Below are 16,182 nucleotides of genomic sequence, written 5' to 3'. Positions count from 1 at the left end.
CAGTGCCCTGTAGAGTGATCATACTATAAATCAAATGTGATACAGTGCCCTGTAGGGTGATCATACTATAAATCAAATGTGATACAGTGCCCTGTAGGGTGATCATACTATAAATCAAATGTGATACAGTGCCCTGTAGGGTGATCATACTATACATAAAACATTATACAGTGCCCAGTAGGGTGATCATACTATAAATCAAATGTGATACAGTGCCCTGTAGGGTGATCATACTATAAATCAAATGTGATACAGTGCCCTGTAGGGTGATCATACTATACATGAAACGTTATACAGTGCCCTGTAGGGTGATCATACTATAAATCAAATGTAATACAGTGCCCTGTAGGGTGATCATACTATAAATCAAATGTGATACAGTGCCCTGTAGAGTGATCATACTATAAATCAAATGTGATACAGTGCCCTGTAGGATGATCATACTATAAATCAAACGTTATACAGTGCCCAGTAGGGTGATCATACTATAAATTAAATGTGATACAGTGCCCTGTAGGGTGATCATACTATACATAAAACATTATACAGTGCCCTGTAGGGTGATCATACTATAAATCAAATGTGATACAGTGCCCTGTAGGGTGACCATACTATACATAAAACGTTATACAGTGCCCTGTAGGGTGATCATACTATAAATCAAATGTGATACAGTGCCCTGTAGGGTGATCATACTATAAATCAAATGTAATACAGTGCCCTGTAGGGTGATCATACTATAAATCAAATGTGATACAGTGCCCTGTAGGGTGATCATACTATAAATCAAATGTTATACAGTGCCCTGTAGGGTGACCATACTATACATAAAACGTTATACAGTGCCCTGTAGGGTGATCATACTATAAATCAAATGTGATACAGTGCCCTGTAGGGTGATCATACTATAAATCAAATGTAATACAGTGCCCTGTAGGGTGATCATACTATAAATCAAATGTGATACAGTGCCCTGTAGGGTGATCATACTATAAATCAAATGTTATACAGTGCCCTGTAGGGTGATTATACTATAAATCAAATGTGATACAGTGCCCTGTAGGGTGATCATACTATTAATAAATGTACTATAGTGCCCCCTAGGGTGCTCTTACAGTGAAGCAAATGTTATACAGTGCCCTTAAGGGTGATCATACTTATAATAAATGTTATAAAATGCCCTGTAGGGTGATCATACTTGTGATAAATGTTATAAAGTGCCCTGTAGGGTGATCATACTTGTGATAAATGTTATAAAGTGCCCTGTAGGGTGATCATACTTGTGATAAATGTTATAAAGTGCCCTGTAGGTTGCTCTTACAGTGAAGCAAATGTGATGCAGTGCCCTGTAGGGTGATCATACTATAAATAAAATGCGATAAAGTGCCCCTTTAGGATGCACTTACAGTAAAGTATATGTGATGAAGTGCCCTCTAGTATGCCCTAACTGTGAAGCAAATTTAATACAGTGTTCAGTAGAGTGATCTTACTTTAAGAAATGTGATAAAGTGCCCTCTAGGATGCCCTTACAGTAATGCACTTGTGATACAGTGTTCTGGGGGAAATGTCTATAGATATGACACTATGTTATTAATTGTGCTCTTGAAGAGCTGCAATTAAAATAGAGTCAAGCGAAAGTTTCTGCACTTGAGGGGGTAGAAAAAAACATGCAATAGTGATAGAGAGAGAAAGAGAGAGAGCGAGAGAGAGAGAGAGAGAGAAAAAGAGAGCTACTGTAAAGAAAAAAAAGATAAACAAAAGAAACCCACAACTGAATCGTATCTAAAATATGTAATGAAATGAACACCCCCTGACATTCTGACCAATAGGAATCAAGATTTTATCGGTGCTGTGGAATTCATCATATTCTTGAATTATTCATTCGCTCTAAAAGCGGCCCAGACGGCAGTGCAACTCCAACCCAGGGGTTCATATTCATTCCAGTGAGTCTAAACTCCCACAGAGACGTGTGCACATGTACAATACCACGTGGTGTTTCTGGATCATTCAATTCAGTTTCATTTGTTATTCTTTTTTTTCTTATAATTATTTGTGTTTCGCTTTTATCGATAAATAATATCCCAAAGCAGATTTGCAGAGAAAGTAGGTGGCAGATTAGTGGCTCAAGAATGGCAGCTTGGTGTGGCTGGAATTTAAACTCATTACCTTCAGAACCAATAGCTTAACCACTAAGCTACTACCTCCAAAAATAACAATATGTCAGAAATCTCAGCAGCAACAATCCTGACTAGAGATCATATTACTCCTGTTTTACAATTCTTACACTGACCTGCTCTCAGGTTCTCAGATGATGTACACTATAAAGGTTGACATGAACCGACTATGCAGGATTTGTCTGACCGCTCACCCTCCTGACTTCTCCTGACTCTTTCTAAATCCACCAGACTCCTCCTGACTCCTCCTGACCATTCCTGAATCCTCCTGACTCTTCCTGAATCCACCTGACTCCTCCTGACTCGTCCTGACCGTTCCTGAATCCACCAGACTCCTCTTGAATATTCCTGACTTCTTGTGATTCCTCGTGTCTCTTTCTGTCTCCTCCTCACTCCTCCTGACTCTTTCTGACTCTTGATTCGTCCTGACTCCTCCTGACACTCCTAACGCTTCCCGTCTCCTCCTGACTCTTCGTGACTCCTCCTTACCCTCTTGACACCTCCTGACTCTTCTGACTCCACCAAAATCCTCCTGACCCTTACTGACTCCTCCTGATGCTTCTGACTCCTTCTGATACTCCTAACCCTCTTGACTCCTTCAGACTATTCCTGACACCACAAAAAGTAACCTTCACTCTCCTCAGCCAGGTTTTTGTAGTTGTTTCTCAGACTTGTTTACACCCCATGGGTTATAAGGCTTTTTCTAATTATCTTCTAAAAACACATCAGAAATTACGTTTTCGAAAAACTTATTTTCTATGTTTGGTATCGATATGATTCCTACGCAAAAATCATCTTGAGAAGCTACTTTTGAAGGTTCTACATAAAATCAACTACATTATCACCAAACATTTCTATCACAATTTTTTTTGGATAAAGACACACATGGTCTATGACCTACGCGCTCCTCCAAAGAACGTTTGATGGAGGATTAATAAATCATACACTAAAGCAACAAGATCATCATAAAAAGATGTGACTGCCAAATCTTAGCTCCTAAAACAAAGGACTATTTATAGACTGAAGCATCTCAACAGCAGCTTACTTTCCAACGAAGTTCTCCAGCACGGAGCTTTTCCCGGCGCTCTGGCCTCCGACCACGGCGATCTGCGGCAGGTCGAGATTACAGCTCTGCCCGATGCTGCTGAAGGCATCCTGCAGCCGGTTCACTAACGGGATCAGGTCCTCCATGCCTCGGTTCCCCATGATGGTGTGTGTGTGTGTGTGTGTGTGTGTGTGTGTGTGTGTGTGTGTGTGTGTTTGTGTGGGTGATGAAATGAGAGAGAGAGAGAGAGAGAGAGAGAGAGAGAGAGAGAGAGAGAGAGATTTGGGAATGTGAGCTAGAGAGGATGCTGGTGCTGATTCTGGTGCTGAAGCTGGTGCTGATTCTGGTGCTGATGCTGATGTTGACCTTTGCGCATCAAGAAGCCATTGAGCGTCGATTCCTCTGAGGAGAAAGACGCAGAAGGATGAAACTGCGCAGTCGGTTCAACACCGATCCTGTTTTTTTTTTTCTCCCTTTTTTCAAGGGCACTGAAGGGATCAGCACATAACCACCGATTGCTTGGTTAAAAAATAATATTTCACAATGATGGCCATTGTTTTGCCTAAATGGGACGCCCGAGAGCGCACAAACCCACTCCAAAATATAATAATAATAATAATAATAATCAAAACACGCTCTTACCGTCTATCCCAGCCGTGAGGATTAATCCCACCAGCCTAATCCTGATGAAGATGGAGAGCTCCAGTGTTCTTGTCTCAAGGCCTGTCCCTGGGTCTGATTGGGAACGGGTTAAACCGCGGGTGCATCTGCGCGTTAGAGGGACATCACGTCCCGAACCGGAGACTATGTAATTCTCCAATGACAGATTAATCGCCCCTGTAACGCAGACACACCGATGACGCACGGCGCGGGGGGAAAAGTGACCGACACGCGGCCTGACCAATCACAGTGCGCACACGGCTCCACCGAGCGATCTTATTGGATTGAGCATGAGGAAACGGGGACGAAATAAAACCCGCCCCCTTTTTTCCGCCGCCTGCGTCTCACTGCGCGTCTCGTCGTGCGCATCGCGGGGGACTGGATTTCAATAATAATAATAATAATAATAATAATAATAATAATAATAATAATAATAATAATAATAATAGTTGTTGTTGTTGTTGTTGTTGTTGTTGTTGTTAACATTTAACCATAAATAATATTAGTAATAATAATGATAATAATAATGTTCATAATTATTATTATTATCATTATTATTATTATTATTAAAGTAAAGAAATAGGGACAAAGCACTATCTAAAGTGCCGTACTGTTGGCCAGGGATTTGAACTTATGCCCTTCAGCTCTAAAGTCCAATGCCTTAACCACAAATCTACTATCAAGACATGTCCTCACACCTTCACTGGCACCTGCTATTGAATATCTTCACAACAGCAGACGTCTACGCAGAGCATGTAACATCATCAGAGACTTCTTACATTCCAATCACAACCTCCTTTCATTCAAAAAGTAATGCACCAGAACCAGAAGGGCCAGCTTTTCTCCAAAACCCATCTACCACCACCCTGCTGAACTTCACACTACACTGCCAGGTCTCTGTTGGCTCTACTGCCAGTAATCATGATGGGGTTTTTTGTCATGTACGTACAATATACAGTATACTCCTGAGAAGAAGGGATATGTGAAAACCTTTCCTGGTGATCTTGTATTTAGCGTCTGATGCTTTCATTTTTACTTGTAGAGCGATTTGAACAATGGCCATTGTCTCTTAGACAGATGAAGAGGTTATAAAGTTGTGTAAGAATGTATACATTTAGTGCCTATATCTTCCCTTCATGACCTCTAGCATGGCCTATATATATATATATTATATATATATATATATATATATATATATATATATATATATATATATATATGTGATCATATTTCCCATATATATATATATATATATATATATATATATATATATATATATATATATATATATATATATATATATATATATGTGATCATATTTCCCATATATATATATATATATATATAATCTGGTGTTCCTATATTTGATCAAATGTATTTGGGATAATGGGATAAAATACCTTCCAGGGATCTCCTCAGACATTCAATATTACATTTAGATCCTGGAAATGGGAATTAGCTTCATTCAAATTGAAAAACATTGTATATGTCACAATGTCACAAGGAAATATATATTATAGAAAAGGAAGAAAGCTTGTTAATAGAAACAGCACAGCGGGATATGATAAGCAAGATGTCTTGTAGTTTTGCAGGAAACCCAACACGAGACAAATAAGACATAAAGCACCTACAGACAGGACACACTGTCCAGAGAGGCCATATGTAGAACAGATCATGGCTTAAGGACGTGGTAAAACGTTGGACCTTCTGTCCACTGTAAAACGCTCAGCGTTCTGGGGTTCTGCTTAGAAAAATACGTTGACACATAAACGTGTGTGTGGTGAAAACTGACTCCATTTGAAGTCCACAAAAGTTAGCGACGGGTGGCAAAAGTCTGCTGGTTATAATTATGTGGAGGCAGGTTTCCAGCGAGAATAAAATCCTGGGTGGTTTAGAGAACATTTTCCCCTCATTGTATTTTGTAATTTTGCAGACTCGGTTAATTTACATTTGCGGCATTTGGCAGTTGCCCTTATCCAGAGCGACTTACAACTGAGCATGGGGTGGTCTTAGGGCTTTTGCTCAAGGGCCCAGCAGTGGCAGCTTGGTGATAGTGGGATTTGAACCTGTGACCTTCCGATCCAAAGTCAAATGCCTTAACCACTGAGCTACCGCCTCATTAATCATCAGCAGGTCTCAAGTTGTTGGACGGTTCTCGATGTGTTTGTAATGAGGAAAACAGGTCATTTTTGCAATGTTTTATTCTACAGAATTAGAGTTCAGGTCAGAGGAAAAACATGAGGAGCAAGTCATACTCATATCCATACAAAAGAACATACTTTAGTGCTTCATAAAGGTCCAATTCTCATACATTTCTAGAATCCAGCATGTAAAATCAATCACCAACCATCCTACACACACATTCACAAGAGTGGCAGGAGTGATTTGTGATAGAAGAGTATCTGTGAGAGTGAAAGGGAAAGTTTATAGGACTGTGGTGAGACCTGAGATGTTGTATGGATTTGAGACAGTGGCATTGATGAAAAGACAGGAGGTGAAGCTGGAGGTAGCAGAGCTGAAGATGTTGAGGTTTTCGTTGGGAGTGACGACGATGGACAGGATAAGAAATTAGTTTTTTAGAGGGACAGCGCATGTAGGATGTTTTGTAGACAAGGTGAGGAAGGTGAGATTGAGATGGTTTGGACATGTGCAGAGGAGGGACATGGGGTATATCAGTAGGAGAATGCTGAGGATGGAGACACCAGGAAGGAGGAAAAGAGGAAGACCAAGGAGGAGGTTTATGGATGTGGTGAGAGAAGACATGCAGGTGGTTGGTGTGAAAGAGGCAGATGTAGAGGACAGGGGGTATGAAGACCGATGATCCGCTGTGGCGCCCCCTAATGGGAGCAGCCAAAAGTAGAAGAAGAACATATACTGTATATATAGGTTTTTTCTTGCTGGAGCAACGTTAAATTTAATATCAAGATAGTGAGTCAAAACCCCAAGTGAGATGAACACTGACTAAGGTGAAATTGTCAGACTAACCCAGGAACATGGTAGGAACATTTCTGATCACCTGCTAGTTGCACAAACAACTATCTATTTATTTTTTCTCGAGAACTGCTCAAAACTCTAATTTAGGGAAACAGAACTCTTTCCTTCTTTTTTCTTTTTGAACCACACAGAATTTTCCACAACTGGGCAATTGGATCATTGGATCAAAAATCGATTATTTTCTAAAAGAAAACAATACAATTAAATTTCAATACAAATTCATTCTTTACCAAATTTACACTGTTGACTTTGGGGTTGTAAGCCGGAAATGCTACACACTCCTAAAGTATATTAAAAAGCTATTAAAATGCTATAAATGATGTGAGGAACGATGCAAACTAAACACCATCCACTGAATCTATGACGTATTATTTCCTAAAGGTTATTTCTATGTAGAAAACAAAGCAATAGGTCTATAATTATTGACTGTCAAAATGGATTGGAAATGAAGAAATCATGATGTGACAGAACATAAAAAAGACCGAAAGACCCACCAACAAGCATCAACCAAATACAACTGCAGTAAAAAAAAACATCTCAGGAGAGAGAAACTCAGCATTTAGTGGTGATGTCAATAGGTTTCAGACTTTAGGCAGGAGAGATCCAGGGGTGAAGAGGACAAAAAAGGTTTCCATAATTCATAGAAAATTGTTCTTTGATCATAATAATAAGGCTTTAAATGCCTACTGTGAAACATGGTGGTGGTAGCTTGCTTTTAATAACTATGAAAATGAAAGACCGGCCAGGGTTTATTGGTGGGATAGATGACGACCTAAACATTATTATCCAAGAAGACCACATGTGAAAGAGTGGAAATGGTTCTAACAGGACAACAAACTTATGTATAAAGTCAAAATATACACAAGACGGATTTAAAAAAAAAGAAGAGCTTACATAGCATGTAAGAAGAGATACCTGATCTGGCCAAGCTTGAGGTATTCCTGCATCACAATTTGCAAAAGACATCAACTTGGACATGTGGGCAGCTTCCAAAATGTACAAAGTACTGTAAATACCGTAAAAGGTTCCTGTAGAGATTTACACAGACGTCCATTTGGATGTCCTTCTGATGCCTTGAAAGAAAAGATCAAAGTTAAAGTGACAAGACAATTACAAAGCCTAAGAAGCCCCAATATGCCTGGGGACAAGATGGGGTTGCACTGCTTTCCTGTTAAGAAAAAAAACAAAGTAATTACTTATGACATATTTTGATTCATGTTGATAAAAGACCATCTTTATGTGTCTCCACTTCGTCCTCGGAGACAGATGCCCAGGGATGGCAAAACACTAGATTATAGGATGCTCTTTATGTACAGCTGAGCGACTATTAGAATACCAAAGACTTTTTTTTTTTTTACAACAGAACGGCCTTTAACTTCCAAATAGTATACTATTAGACACCATTAAAGTGGAATTCCAAACATTTGTGGAATTACATTAGAGCTTGATGTAGAACGATGAAAGGGGGAAGAGGAAGTTCAGTGGTTAGGGCTCTGGGATTGCTGATCAGAAAGTTGGAGATTCAAGCCCCTGTATCAACAAGCTGCCACTCTTTAGCCCCATGAGCAAGGCTCTTAAACCTCTAACCTACCCCCAGGGGTGCTGTATCCTGTATGGCGGACCCTGCACTCTGACCCCAGCTTCCTTACATCATTTGGAATATGAGAAGAATGAATTTCACATGTGACAAGTAAAATGCTGGTTTACCTTTATATGAAAGAGGTGTGTCAGGGAAGAATCTTCGCTTGTCAACACCTGCATTCAGTTCATCATAACTCTTGATTACACCCTCCAAACCTATTCAGAACATCACTACCTTGACCACCATGCTTATGTAACCACCAGTACTTCCATACAGTTTGGACTGAGGAACCGATCAACATATGAGCTGCTCGCAAACAAAATGGCCTTCTTTACAACTGGGGTGAACTTTTGGAAACTCCACTCCTTTATATCCTTCACTGAAAGAAACTGCAGGCGGTACAGGATGTGCATCCAGTGTAACCCGACGCCGCAGTAATTCAGGGGTCATTAGTTACACTTGACCCGGTGTCAGATTCTTGCCTCACTTTATTTTACAAACTCTTTTATCTTCTAAGGGATTCTGATCCCCCACTTTTTCACCTCGCACACACACACACACACACACACACTACAACCAGTTAAATATAACAGTGCATGAAAAGAATCCTAACATTTTTACTGTGCTCAGGGTCTGTGTTTGTACCGTTCATGCGATTCACAGTTCCCAAAAGATGCCTTCGAAAAGAAAATTAACGATCTATTAGTTGAATTATACTTTATGCAGTAATCAAAATCTCACGATACCAAATTCGAACAGGCCTGAATTGCACAATATTTCCAATCTAACAGTACTAATCTGGAGGTAGAAGGAAATGTCATTAGTGGTCTTTTTTGAGGAAGAATTGCCCACTTTGGTTCCATTTACACAAATGCTAAATAATATGAGGGCAACATATTCAGAGACTGCAGGCAGTTTTGTAGAACAGGGGGTGGGGTGAGGCAGATTTGGTCAAGCCGGTCGGGATGGTGTTATTCTGCACTGATTGTCTTTGTGAATTGTATAACTCTTTTGTTGCTTTTGAAAAGCACCCAGTGATCCATATGAGTTTATGATGGATTTCGAATGAAATCGCTGATTAGATTTTTGGCTTGTTCAAGATTTAAACACAACCAAATACATTTAAAAGTTGGTGTTTACTTTACAAAATTACTGTTAACAAAACTCAAAACTACTGTTAGCCTTCACCACAGCTTTTGGGATTTAAATCTAAAAATGTCCGATCTAACTTTAAATGTTAACAGTTCCTGATAAAAGTGGGCTACATACGCAATTAAAATATCTTTGAAAAGAAGACAGTTTGAGCTTTACCATTATTCAAAGTTGATAATGCACAAAGAGATAATAAGTGATAGAAAGTTATAGATGATTAAGTACCGTGAATATAAATTTCCTGAATTGAAATGTTGTGTTAAAAACCGCATGTCTCATGAGTTTATATTTTAAATTGAATGGAGAAATCATAAAAAAGGAGATTCCTACAAACATTTATCAGAGACTATGTCTGGTTCGCAACTGAACAGCTATAGGATTAAGGGCCTTTCTCAGGGGCCCAGGAGTGGTAGTTTAGTGTGGCTGGGATTTAACCTCCATAACAACCTTCCAATCCAAAGTCCAATGTCTTAACCACTAAACTACCACCTCACCAGATGCATCACTGAGTACACTACATGAATGATAGCCATAACTGACAACCAAAAGAAAGAAATTAAAAATTTCCTTATATGCAATAGAAATACTTGTCAAATATCTGATGGAGCCAGTAGAAGAATTTGGACGATAATCGTTCACTGGCACAATGTTTGTTCTAATAAGTGTTATAGTGCAATTTGCTGAATTGCAGCTGATTAGGTTTTTAGGTCCAGTTTACTTTTACATACAGAAATATGAATGCATCCCCACACACACACACTATGGGAATAGAAGAACGTCTTTCCCACATGAACATTTCCGGACACTTCCAAACACTTTTCACAGATGTACATCAAAACTGATTTAACAGATGTACAATGTGCAAATACACCCCTCTAATATCCCTCAAATAGCCTATAAACTGTTTCTTAGTATATTCATTTACCCATGGTGTAGTCGATGGATGTAAAACCCAATAAAAATGCTTTTTTTTGGTACTTTTAATGCCTTTTTGTGGTCACATGACCTTCAAGTCAGGTGAACATTAAAACACAGGGGTTGTGTATAGAATACAACTCTGTGTAATTCTGTTAAAGGAAAACAATCAAATTTATTCGAAGCATTTTATTCCTCTTATTCAAATGCAATATGTCAAATCTGCATGTAATGCTGAGGAGCGTCCATCAAAATTATTAGCTCGATTCTAGAGATCTTTAAACAGTGGATATTGTCTCAAAGCAGCTTTAGTGTGCAAACCATGTGATTGAGTTTAAATAGAGATACAGTCTGTAAAATGTGACTCTAGTAAAAGTGTCCCTTTAAACTTTCACTTGAGTAAAAGTACAAATGTATTTGCCTTCATATGTACTTAATAAATACATAACTTTATAAATAAATAAATAAATAAACACTTCTTTTTAATATATATATATATATATATATATATATATATATATATATATATATATATATATATATATATATATTTTTTTTTTTTATTTATTCTTTTTTTTTACCTCTGGTCAAACCACTAACTCTGGAGACTCTTTCCATAAACCTTCATCATATCAACAATTTTTATTTTAAATCCATGTCAATGGAAAGTTCCTATTGTTTAAAAACAATAATATATAATTTTTTATTTGATTGTGATGTTTTGTTATGTTGCACATTCTAGTTTTATTCGTATGAATTACATTTTTCTTTTTTTTTATTTGTATCATAATTTATTGTCTTTATCCGATCCATTTATTTATACCACTCCTTAAAAGCATTTAAATGCAGGTTGGATGTGGATGAGAAAAAAAAAATCGAATTTGGACATTTCAGAGCTGCTATTAAAAGAAAAAAACTAAACGACAACATATGACCAGAATCCAGAGTGCTGTGTTGTTTCTCCCTCTCTTTCTCCTCCCACAGTTTAGGAGCTGACCTTATATATCTCCACCTTCCACCGCGTTGCCTTCAAAGAATAGACAGCAACTGAAGAAGCAGTTTGACTTTTGGACTTTTTGACACTTAGGCATTATTTAAAAACCTGACTCTTTGTTCCTAACCATGTGGATGAGGTTTGCCTTGTTGGTTGTCTTCATGGTTCATGTCCAGGGTCAGGACCGAGCCTCGTTCCGCAGGTCTGGTGACCGCTACGGTCGCTGCCAGTACACCTTTAGCGTGGACAGCCCGGTGGAATCCAGCTGCCCTGGCACCATGGAGACAGAAAACTTGAGCGCTCGTATAACACTACTGGAGGCCGTGGTGAGCAGGGTGTTGGGGGCCGAGACACTCACAGAGACACTGAGGACGCCTGGAGACATGGACGAGATGAGGCAGCTTCTCCAGGAGAAAGAGCAGCTGGACGTGAAAGTGAAGGAGCTACAGAGACAAGTGGAGGAGCTCACGATGGAGACAGAAAAGCTCAGAGAGAAACCGTGTCTGTCGCTCCCCAACTCAGAGGATCGCTTCGCCGTCAATCGAGGCAGCGGTGAGGATTTCAATGGTGTTATGAATTTAAAAACCTAGCCGAGAGAGATCATTGCAAGTAAGATTATTAGGAAAATACTCATTATTGGGAGATGTTCTGGATGTTAGCCATCGAGAATGATATAAGTTTTACATTTTCAGACGAATTTCGAATTTGTCACTGTTTCTTCTGTAGGTCCTGCTGTGAGTGGTGCATTTCTGGAAATGAAGGCTGAGGTTTCTGAAGTTCCAGTTCCTCCTAAAGTTCAGGAGGACCTCCAAAACTCTGCAGGTCTGACAACTTCTGCTTTATAAAACCGCTCAACTCTGTAGATCAGCGACCGGTGGCAATGGCATGCTTTAGAAAAAGCTTTTTTTTTTGCAGTTTTTCTCAGGAGCTTTGGAGCGTTTCTCAGATCAGAAATGAAATTCTCGAACCTCCACATCGTGCAGTCACTTGTGCACATCATAAAATCAATTTGTTGTGCGTTTGAAATTAACATTTGCGAATGCTTTGGTACATTCATTTAATTGAGTGTATACAAGTGTGTGCTGTTTCCTACATTATCAATGATGTCATGTTGATCAAAATATATTAACCTGGTTCTCACCTGAATAGTTTCAACCCCCAAATCATCTCGGCATCAGTTCATTAAGTGCAATATCTCACAAAAGTGAGTACACCCTTCAAATCTTCTGTTGGATGTTAGACACATGAAGAAGCATCTTCTGCTTGAGGATCCCGACAGTGCTCAATAGGGTTCAGGTCTGGAGACATACTTGGCCACTCCATCAACTTCACCTTTAGTTGTGGTCATTATTATGTTGAAAAACTGCCGTTCGCCCCAGTTTCTAAAGAATGTCGAAGTATATGTTGGAATCCATCCCTCAATGAACTGCAGCTCCAAGCACCAGCAGCACTCATGCACCCCAAGTACATGATGCTACCACCACCATGCATGACTGTTAGCAAGACACAATTTTCTTAGTTCTCCTTACCAGGGCATCACCACACATGCTGGACATCATCTGAGCCAAACAGGTTTATCTTAGTCCCATCAGACCACAGGACATGGTTCCAGTAATTCATGCTCTTGGACAGGTCGTCTTCAGCAAACAGTTTGCGGGTTTCTTGTGAGCCAGCTTCAGAAGAGGCTCCTTCTGCAACCTCTAAAGCAATGCTGCAGCTCTCATGTGTCTGTTTACAGAAGCAGCTTCTGCACCTGATGCACAGCATAAGGACTCGACTTCTTTGATGGACCCTTGCGAGGTCTGTTCAGTGTGGAACCCGTTTTGGAAAACCTCTGTATGACCCTGACCACTGTACTGTAACTCAGTTTCAGGGTGTTACAAATCTTCTTACAGCCTGGGCATCTTTGTGCAGAGCAACAATTCTGATTCTCAAAGTCTTTACCATGATGTCCATGTAGAACATCCAGTGGTCAGTATGAGAGAATTGGACTCAAAGCACCACGTTTAAATGCTCTAATACACGATACACACATTTGTCTGGTCCTGTCAAGCAGACAAAAATATGAACATATGAGTGGGACTTGGTGCAAACAGGATTATCAGAAATAATGAAATATTGCACAAGTTATGCTAATAACTGCTAACTAATAATAATAATAATAATAATAATAATAATAATAATAATAATATATAAAGAAATAACAGCAGTCTGGGTGTAAAGTGTCAAGTGGTGCATTAGCAGCAACATGGGAAAAGAGGCAGGCAGCTTGGTTTGTTATGTCTTCCTTAGTTCTTAGCAGCTATGTGTTTGAATGTGTGTGTGTGTGTGTGTGTGTGTGTGTGTGTGTTGGGGTAATACAGGCTACTGCTCTGGGAAAGAAGCTGTTCCTCAGTCTGTTAGTGTGTGTTCTGAATCTTTTGCCTGATGGAAGGGGCACAAACAGTCTGTGTCTTGGACGGGTTGAATCCTTGATGATGTTGCTAGCTCTATTGTGTAGACGGCTAGCATAAACCATGTAGAGGTTGGGGAGCTTGGTTCCCACAATCCTCTGTGCAGCTGGTGTACGCCATTGTAAGGCAGTGGCAGAGAATGCTCTCTATCCTGTTCCTGTAGAAATTCACTAAAAGCTAAGAGGGTACTTTGGCCTTCTTGAGCTTTCTCAGGGAAAATGCCTCTGCTGAGCTTTCTTCAAAAAGTAGGATGTGTTAATGGTCCATGGTAAATCCTTTGTGATGTGCAGACCCAGAAATTTGACGTTGTTTACCCTCTTAACCTCATCATCGTTAATATGTGTGTGTGTTTGTGTTTTTCTGGTCCCTGTGTAGTCCACAACGATCTCCTTGTAGGGGGCGTGGCCTCAGCGGCGCTACAGTAAGTGTGCTGTGTGCACGTGATTGATGAATGTGCAGGTAGGAATTCAACAAAAAATTGCATTAAATCTGGTTGTTTTAACCAAAATTATCCTGCAAGAGTTCAATGTTATAGGTTACTTGTAAATTAAAATTTTATTGACATTAATTCCCATGTTGAATTTCCAGTTTTGCAACCCCAATTTTAAGAGATGAACTAAGAAGAGTACAGGCTTTTGCAAGTGATCCAATCTGTTGTGTTGTTTGTTTTGGGAAATGTAGTTACTGGTTTGCAAATATTAAGAATGATTCGAGAAATGCTCCAAAGCAACTGAGAAAAACCGATATAGACCTGGAATTTAAAGTGCACTGTGCCCAGGTCGTTTTTGTGATTCGAAACTTCTTTTTCCTGAAAGATTGTGGGGAACTTGTTGCTGTTGGGGAGCCTGAGACCCATCAAAAGGCGAACAGCATCACAGGAAAATACGGGATGTGGTTCCAGGACCCCAAGTCTCCAGGAGCTCCGTATGGGCCGGACACGGTTTGGCGTGTCGAAACCGTGAGCAATGAAGTACGAGAACTCTATGCTTATGAAAACCTGGAACAGCTTGCTCGAGGCTACCCCATGAAGGTCTTGCTTCTTCCAGAGTCGATGGAAAGTACTGGAGCCACTGTGTACCGGGGTTCCCTTTACTACCAGCGCAAACAGAGCCCCACGCTTCTGCGGTATGACCTCACCCGAGAGGACGTTGTGGCCCAAAGAGACCTGCCATATCCTGGATTCCATGGCCAATACCCGTACTCCTGGGGTGGTTACACTGATATCGACCTGGCCGCAGACGAGAAAGGACTATGGGCCATCTACAGCACAGAAAAGGCCCGCGGAGCCATCGTCATCTCGCAGCTCGATCCCGAGAACCTGAAAGTGACCAGGAGCTGGGAGACCAACATCCAGAAGAAGAAAGTGGCGAATGCTTTCATGGTGTGCGGCAGGCTGTACACGGTGGCGAGCTACAGAGCCAACAGCACCACCCTCAATTTTAGCTTTGACACGGCGAGCGGCCAGAGCAAAGCCCTGAACGTGCCGTTCCGAAACCGATACGGCTACAACAGCATGATCGACTACAATGCAGCCAAAAGAAAGCTGTACTCCTGGGACAATTTCCACATGGTCACCTACGACGTAAAACTCACGAGGGCCAGCTCACAATCGTCGTTCTAGATACAAGAAGCAGCTCTTCCCTCTTTCTAATCCCTGACCTGCAGTGGTTTCTACTTTGGCAGGGAAAATATCCCGAATTTGCGGCTTACTGCCATCTTCTGGTTCAAAGATCAACTACAAAAAAATGCTTCATAAAACCTTCTTCTTGATTTCTCCATTTTAATTCCTAAACCTCCAATAAACTCAACTACATTTGTATTTGTACCTTATGGTGTTGCCAAATGACAATTGTAAAATAAAGATTCAAATGTTTTGCAATGTTTTTGTGCTTCTGTGACTGGATGTAAACATTTCAAACTCATGTGCTGTTATAATAGCATCCATTCTCCTGGGAAGAGGTTCCACTAGATTTTGGAGTGTGCATGTGGAGATTCGTGGTCATTTAGCCACAAAATCAGGTATTCAATAGGATTGAGGTCAGAGCTCTGTAGCAGGAGATCTTTTACATCTTTTAACCCATGTAAAGCAGATCTTTATGGAGCTGGTTTTGTGCACAGGGGACTCATCCTGCTGGAACAGGTTTGGGTCTGCTAGTTCAAATGAAGAGAAAAATTCATGCTATACAATCGCATGCCTCCAATGTTTAGCATAA

At 40.2% G+C, this 16,182-nt stretch overlaps 2 protein-coding genes across 4 annotated transcripts in view; one reads left to right on the top strand and one right to left on the bottom strand.

The window, feature by feature from the left end:
• The window catches only part of dnm3b (dynamin 3b), an 86,606-nt gene extending 82,554 nt beyond the window's left edge, over positions 1-4,052 (bottom strand). For 2 of the 3 annotated variants that reach the window (XM_046850676.1, XM_046850677.1), the window contains exons 1-2: positions 3,862-4,052; positions 3,220-3,621 (exon numbers count right to left, since the gene is read on the bottom strand). In XM_046850676.1, the coding sequence (XP_046706632.1) occupies positions 3,220-3,380 (161 nt within the window). In that variant the 5' untranslated portion in view covers positions 3,381-3,621; positions 3,862-4,052. The remainder of the gene's footprint in view (positions 1-3,219; positions 3,622-3,861) is intronic. The other variant, XM_046850679.1, reaches the window with a different exon arrangement.
• Positions 4,053-11,644: 7,592 nt separating this feature from the next.
• On the top strand, positions 11,645-15,598 carry LOC124387541 (myocilin-like). The gene is made up of 3 exons (XM_046851953.1): positions 11,645-12,068; positions 12,243-12,338; positions 14,785-15,598. Exons 1-3 carry the CDS (start codon positions 11,645-11,647, stop codon positions 15,588-15,590), a joined length of 1,326 nt encoding a protein of 441 aa, XP_046707909.1. The 3' UTR covers positions 15,591-15,598.
• Positions 15,599-16,182: the final 584 nt, after the last annotated feature.

Source organism: Silurus meridionalis, chromosome 6 (assembly GCF_014805685.1).
Source record: "Silurus meridionalis isolate SWU-2019-XX chromosome 6, ASM1480568v1, whole genome shotgun sequence".
Classification (NCBI taxonomy): domain Eukaryota; kingdom Metazoa; phylum Chordata; class Actinopteri; order Siluriformes; family Siluridae; genus Silurus; species Silurus meridionalis.
Note: the sequence above shows the minus strand (reverse complement) of the source record. Positions and strands in the feature narration are given on the sequence as shown.

What these genes read in the sequence shown, in the direction of transcription:
- LOC124387541 (XM_046851953.1), top strand. Translation starts at nt 11,645, where the DNA reads ATGTGGATGAGGTTTGCCTTGTTGGTTGTCTTCATGGTTCATGTCCAG. An exon ending in CGCCGTCAATCGAGGCAGCG is followed by an intron (nt 12,069 to 12,242) that starts GTGAGGATTTCA and finishes TTTCTTCTGTAG; the next exon opens with GTCCTGCTGTGAGTGGTGCA. An exon ending in GGACCTCCAAAACTCTGCAG is followed by an intron (nt 12,339 to 14,784) that starts GTCTGACAACTT and finishes TTTTCCTGAAAG; the next exon opens with ATTGTGGGGAACTTGTTGCT.